General features: G+C 34.9%; 1 protein-coding gene across 2 annotated transcripts; it reads left to right on the forward strand.

Moving 5' to 3' along the window:
- Positions 1-359: 359 nt before the first annotated feature.
- Positions 360-4,272, forward strand: LOC107494193 (myb family transcription factor PHL7). 2 transcript variants are annotated; one of them, XM_016115233.3, is made up of 7 exons: positions 360-760; positions 1,015-1,246; positions 2,214-2,290; positions 2,393-2,441; positions 2,539-2,596; positions 2,684-2,753; positions 3,568-4,272. In XM_016115233.3, the coding sequence occupies exons 2-7, from the start codon at positions 1,030-1,032 to the stop codon at positions 3,865-3,867; spliced, it is 771 nt and encodes a 256-aa protein (XP_015970719.1). In that variant the 5' UTR covers positions 360-760; positions 1,015-1,029; the 3' UTR covers positions 3,868-4,272. The 2 variants fall into 2 exon arrangements, with proteins under 2 accessions (XP_015970719.1, XP_015970720.1); XM_016115234.3 differs by having other exon boundaries at positions 2,393-2,435.
- Positions 4,273-7,150: the final 2,878 nt, after the last annotated feature.

Genomic DNA, 7,150 nt, shown 5'->3' on the forward strand with positions numbered 1-7,150 from the left:
TATAATATTATAGTGCATAAAAAAAAAAGAGAAATAAGAATGTTTTATTATTGTTTGTATGTATTCCCTTTACCTCAGTACATGTATTTATAGGCACATAAAATTTACATTTCAAACTTTTTCATTCTAAAAAATTATTTTCTTTAACATAGAAAAAAAACCATTTAAAAAAAATACCACTCATAAATAAACATCCATCATTTTTATCTATCCATGTAACAACACCCTTATCTATACCAAAGAATTTGGCCAAGTGTTTTACCCACCAAAAGCTATATAAAAGATGTTGAAAAAGGTATTCGCACCACACGTGCCACACGGGTGGGATCCACCACGTAGGTTAACGACAACGTCCGTTTTGAAACGCCGCCGTCTGTTCAACGCTGAGGCTCCTCAACAGCTTGCTCTCTCTTTTTCTCTCTCTCGATTCCAATCATTTCCTGGAAGACAAAAACGACTTCAGAAAACACGCGTTTCCATTTCACACACTCGTAGTCGTAGAATCTAGAATTTCCCTCGACTTTCTCCCTAAGATTCCCCCAAAATTGGTGAACACAGCTCTTCACACTTCGGAAGCTCCTCCTCCCTCCTCGGGCGATTCGATTCGTCTTCGTTTGATTCTGGATGTTTCGATTTCGTGTTGAGGAATGATTGCGCTCTGCTCTTTCAGCTCTTGTTTATTGGGTTTCTTCGATCTCTCCTCAAACCCTCTTAAATCCCCTCCGCGCTCGGATTCGCCTCTACAATTTTGAGTCTCTAGGTAAATTATTTCTTCTGCGTTGTTAGGTTTCTGTTTTGTCGCAGGTTTGCAAATTGAGTATTAGGATGCTACTCATAGTTAATCTAACTTGCTTTTGAGGAGTGTTTGACTTAGGTTTTATAAATTAGTTGGATTGAATTTAATGATTTAATCTCTATGTTCGTAGACAATTCACCAAAAATTCTCTTTTTAATTATTCTTCCATTTTTATTTTGTTTTTATGATATTTGATTTCTCTTGTGAATTAATTGTAGTGATTGCAAGCAACTATGTATCACGCGAAGAAGTTCTCGTCTGCAACGATGGTGCCGCATAAACCTCAAGGTGGTGGCGAACAAGTTGGAAATGTTGGGGTTTTGGATGGATCTGCGGTGAGGAATGCGGGACCTGCTAGTTCTGGTGGAAATGGGAAGCAGCGTTTGCGATGGACATCTGAACTTCATGATCGTTTTGTGGATGCCATTACGCAACTTGGTGGACCAGATAGTGCGTACTTCTTTTCAATAGACATTATAACACATTCCTTGTAAAAGAATAAAAAGAAAAAGAAAAAAGAAGATGAAGAAAACGAGAGTTTCTATGTACTGTCAACCAGTAACAAATCAATAGTAGGTAGTTATCATAATGCGTAGTTAGTCATCATGATTTGGTAATTTTACTGAAACTTTTACGGTAAAGTTGTGAATATCTATGTGTTTATATATAATTTACATGATCTTTGAGTAACATAGGATAGAGAATACTATTTAGGAGATGCTTCTCTTTCGCGTAAGTTAACATTTGACGGCTGTTTTTTAATTATTATTCTTTATTTTACTGTAGCTTTCAAGGTATTGATTAGTTTGTTACTTGTGGCCCAATGATTACTTTGAATTACAAACACTGATAGGCAATTGTACAATTTTGGAGTGCATTGGTTGAATTCAATTTAATGGATTAAATATTAGAGTTAGTGCTAGTTTAATAATAGCGAAATGCTATATCTATATTTCGAAAACAATATTAACTGTTTGAGGTGCTTTTGTTAAATGTTTTTCCGTATCTAGATCAAGTTTAGTAAAGCTGGTTAGTTTCACAGGCTTACAATTAATCATATGTGACCTAGAGTTTTGTGTTTTGCTTGAATCTCAATTTGCTTCAAATAAAACCTAGACAAGACAAATTCTTGAATGAAACAAAAGCTAGCAATGTAGGCTGGATGAAAGTTGTCACTGTTCTTTCGTCTTACTTTTATGCTTGCCACCGAGGTGGGAACAGTATGATTATGTTCAGAAGTTGATTGAATTATTAATAGTTAAATGGCTGATTATTTTTAGTTGAGGTAGGTTAACATCAACTGCTTGGAAGTGATATTCTTTTCTGAGTGGTTTCCCTTTCTCTTACGTTTTGGTCTTCTACTTCTTTATCATGATGGTGTCCAAATATCTTGCTAATTTTCATTCATTCATGACAGGAGCAACACCAAAAGGTGTTCTGCGAGTGATGGGTGTACCTGGACTTACTATTTATCATGTTAAAAGCCATTTACAGGTGTTGTCATCTGATCTAAAATTTTAGATATAGGCATGTAAAATTTGAAGTTTGTTTTGCTAGTTTGGTGTTGGTTCTAATCTCTCATATTATTTTATGTAGAAATATCGTCTAGCAAAGTACTTGCCTGATTCTCCAGCTGATGGTAAAGGTGCCTTGATTTTCTTTTTCTTCAACTTTCCTGAAACAAATGCCCGTGTTATTTTTACTTTAAATTGACTCTAGGAAGTTTACTTCTTGATTTGTAGACTCTAAAGATGAAAAAAGGACATCTGGAGACACTGTTACTGGCATAGATTCTTCTCAGTGAGTATCTTAGCTGTTTAAGTTAATTACAATTCCTTAGATGTATGTTCTTTACTGTCAACTTTGCTTGTAACATATGATGTTCAGGGGGTTGCAAATCAATGATGCTCTAAGAATGCAGATGGAGGTTCAGAAACGTCTTCATGAACAGCTTGAGGTTTGGTAACTGACCTTGCTTTATTTCTCTTGGTGGAACAGAACCAGATTTAGGCATTTAGCCATAACCATAACCAACTCCTTCCAAAAGAGAAATGGCAAATATAAAAGATGGAAAATAGAAATTTATGAAAGGAAAAATGACATGGTTTGTGTAACTCCCTAATGCTAGTATCGGATCACTCTTATTCCTTTTAGAGACTTCAGTTCATACTATAATGGAAGCTTTTTCAGCTTGGTTCACAGAAAATCTGATTTCATTTATTGTGTGTCGAATGTGGGTATTATACCTTCTTCATTTGTTTATTATTGCTCTACAATATCTGATATTTTCCTTTTTATGATAGATAATTTTTACCATGTGACATATATAGGTCAAGGTTAAATTTGCAATATATCATTAGAATGTTACCGTTGTAATTTGAAGAGATGGGTCCAACTATACCTTAATGGTTGAAATAGACTAGTAACTTTTCATATAATAACCTAGGTATGATGGGCTAATCAGAAAGGCTTTGATTGTGCTGTTGTATTTTTCCCGTAACTTTTTGTAATCTTCTGAAGTATACCAACTATATATTCTTCCTGTATTTAAAACTTCTACATCTTTGCTGGCTGGATAAACCGACTATATATTTACAGTTTTAACTTCTGAAGAAGAATAACAATATATTTAGCCTCAAATTCTGCATGTGATAGTTGAATTATCCATTTTTTTTTATTTCGTTAGCATTGTGCCTTGTTCTTTCTCCCTCCATCAGCTGTGGGAACTTCTGGTAATGGTGAAGCTCTTTGTGGCTTATATGATATTCCAGGTGCAAAAGCAGTTACAAATGAGAATCGAAGCGCAGGGGAAATACTTGCAGAAGATCATAGAGGAACAGCAGAAATTAGGGAGTACCTTGACAAATTCAGACACATTGCCATTGTCCCACGATAAGCAAAATAATCCCCCGTCAGAGCCTTCTGGATCAAGCGATGCCATCGCAGATTCCATGTCTCCACTCAAAAAACAGAGAATCGATGATGGTTCAAAGGATGGCTTTGCTGCTTCTCAGGTGACAACAAAGACTTCACAAAAGACTGATTGTAGTGTTGATCAGTTGGACTCATGAAAATGAGAATGGGTTTGGATTTAATTCAGAGACCGAAAAGTAAGAAGATAAGGAGATTGAGCAGTAAGTAGGTTCCATTGTATTGTCAACATTGGTCCCATTGCATTGTCTAGTATATTTTTCTCTTAAGAGATGCAAATCATCCATGTGTAAATTATATTTCTTGCAATCCATTTGTATATATTAATGTAGATATAGTAGATGCATTCTTGTCTCCTGCTGTGGAAGTCAAACACTGCTTTCACTAAAGGGAAATCATACATGTGGTTATGCATAACATATGAATGTTATTGTGGTGGTGTGGTCCATATCAAAACTATGGCTTACCTAGTGAATTAGTGAATGCTCAACACTATCCAGTGATTCCAGTAGGATAAGCCAAGCCCTAGGCTTGGTTGTTGCAAAGTTCCCTTCAATTGGACGCCAAGAGGCCGGTTGTGTGTACCTTTATATTACCAAAAGTGAAATCTCCAAAACATAAGATGGGAAAAACAAAAGTTTGCAATATACCCTTAGCACAACAGAAAAAGGATATGTAAGGCCTTTTCTAACATTTTCTCCTTATTTCATTTTGTTAAATTTTATTCGAGTAATACTTCAGGTCAGGCTTGCTGATAACTTATCCTTTAACCCAAAAAAAAAAAAAAAATTGATTCTCAATTTTTAAAATAAAAAGTTTAGGGTAAAGTATAATTTTTTTCCTTAAAGTTTGTCAAAAATTTTAAAAATACAATTAAATTTTATTTTGTTTTAATTTTGTCCTTGAAGTTTTTGATTTGTTATATTCCTGATAGTTGAAAATTCAGAAAGTTTAGGATCAATCTAGTAATAGATTTGCATATGCTGATAGTTGAATATTTAGAAAGTTTAGGATCAATCTAGTAATAGGTTTGTATATGTTAAAGGTTGTTATTGAGAAATTATTGATAAATTTATCTTAAAAATTTTGAAAAATTAATTATCAAGGATATATTTGAGTTAATATTCAAAATGGCTCCTGACATTTAAGGAGAAATTCAATTTGACCCTTGAAATTTTAATTGACTCAATTTGAACCCGCAATTTAAGTGATTCATGTTAGTCCTTCTGTTAATCTTTATTAATGGCACGTTTACCTAGAATGTTAAGTGACACGTGGGACTGACACCTAGTCTTATTATACGACGACGTTTCTTCCTTGATGCCTAATCTCTCTTCAAACGACATCGCTTTAGCCATTTTTGGGGTTAAAATTCAAAAACACTTCATTACCAATGATCAAACCACTTAAACAGGAAAACTCTTCTTCTCGTTCTTATTCTCTCGCATGAACCATACTGTAAAAGATCAATGTCGCTGCTAGTGTAGGTCGCCGACAAAGCTCGTCGTACGCGTTTCCGTTTGTTAGGACGAGGAAGAACCTTTGCACCACTGTTTCTCCCAAAAAGGTTAGTAACACAAGCATTCTATGTTTGGATTCAATGTTATGTTTTGTGTCTTCTCTTGATTGGGTTTATAGGCCATTGATTTGTGCTCTATTTGATGCTCAAATGGATTGGGTGCATTGTGAAAGTAGATAGTTTTAGTTATTGATCCTCTTCTGTTCAGGTTCTTTTTTTAAAGAGTAATTATGATTAATGTTAACTGCGTTACAGAGAAGAAAGCACATTCAAGTTAGTGAAGTCTACCACTTCTTTATGTACCAGTTTCTCCTTATAGATAATTTCAATAGCTGAGCTTTTATTGTGATTAGTGTTAACTGTGTTTTTTTTTTGACAAATAACTTGGTTAACTTTTCTATAATGATTTTTTTTTTGAAAATATAAAATGAGAAATTTATGAATGAGTAAATAGATTATGTTTGTCAATGTGATAATGCGTAGCTGTTAATTATAGATAGCAAAAAATTGTATAGCTGTTGTTACAGGGATAACTTTTATATATAAATTTTTACATTTTCTATTCTAAAAAAAGATTGCTTGGCATGTTAATGTAGAGTCATCTGATGCATGATATAAAAGGCCTTGGATGTTGAAGTTAAGTTGTTAATTGTTTGAATTATATTCGTAGATAGGTAATTTGATAACAATTGTCTATCATCACGGAGACACCTTTGTTACAAAGAATGATGAAAGTGTAGTTTACGAAAGGACAATACGGATGAATTAACTGGACTAGATGAAGATAGATTAGATGTATTTTCACTAAGGGATTACTACAAAGAGCTCGGTTATGCTGACAATGTTGAATGTTGGTGGCTTATTCCTAGTAGACCTTTAAAGAGTGGACTGAGAGCACTTTCACATGACAAGGAATTGTTAGAGATGTGCTATCTTGCAAGAATGAACCAAGAAAGAGTCCACTTATATTTTGAGCATGGAGTTCCCAACCCCATGATGATGAAGTACCTGAGTTAATAGAGTTTACTCCCATTGTTCCTAAAGAAAACAAGGATGCACCTATCACCACACCAAATCCAATAGGAAGCCCAAATGATGTTTCAGCTACGAAACCCAATGAAGAACCAACAGTCCAAGTCCAGCCTAAAGCACTAGCCCAGGCCCAAGTAGATCCATCAGCCCAGACTCAATCCGAATCACCAACCCAGGCCCAACCTAATCCATCAGCCAAGCAAAACTTATCTAAACCCAAGTCCACCTCAACCAAATTCATGTACAAGAGCATTTTTTAGTCATGGACCAAAGATGGACAACATTTGTAACAATGGCTGTGAGGTATTTAACTCAATAATCAAAGTTGATGATATTGTCTGTGCTCTTGCTGCTGCAGCAACAGTTGTTGTAGCTAAATCCAAATCCCAAGATAGAGCTAACGCTAATGCACCCAATGATGCTGCGGCAACTGCTGGTATACAAACTGTGGATGCTCCACAGGCTTCAGAGATTGACATCACCCAACCCACTATTTTACAGTAAAAAATTATAAAGTAGGTAACATTATACAACACATTAATTAATTACATTTATGAAAATATCATGTGTTTATTCTTAAACTATCAAATACTTCTAATTACATGTAGGTGCCTCCACCTCCACCTCTACTCACAAGGCTGGATAAGCTACTGCACAAAAAAGAGCAATTCCGAGTGTGGACCCAATGCAAGGAGCTAGTTCTAGGATAGCATCAAAGTTGACAGAATTTATGAAATTTGTCCCCACTCCGGACTTCAAAGCACCAAGGAAGAAATAGAGATTAAATTATATTATCTTTTGTGGATGAATTGATAAATTTAATCCGAAGTTGTGTGTTTTGAGGTTGTTTTGTGGTTATTTTGTGGCTGAAA

This window comes from Arachis duranensis, chromosome 6 (assembly GCF_000817695.3).
Source record: "Arachis duranensis cultivar V14167 chromosome 6, aradu.V14167.gnm2.J7QH, whole genome shotgun sequence".
In the NCBI taxonomy this organism is placed as follows: domain Eukaryota; kingdom Viridiplantae; phylum Streptophyta; class Magnoliopsida; order Fabales; family Fabaceae; genus Arachis; species Arachis duranensis.

Coding starts and splice junctions, on each gene's coding strand:
- LOC107494193 (XM_016115233.3), top strand. CDS start 1,030: ATGTATCACGCGAAGAAGTTCTCGTCTGCAACGATGGTGCCGCATAAA. Junction 2,291..2,392: donor ATGTTAAAAGCCATTTACAG/GTGTTGTCATCT, acceptor TATTTTATGTAG/AAATATCGTCTAGCAAAGTA. Junction 2,754..3,567: donor GTCTTCATGAACAGCTTGAG/GTTTGGTAACTG, acceptor ATGATATTCCAG/GTGCAAAAGCAGTTACAAAT.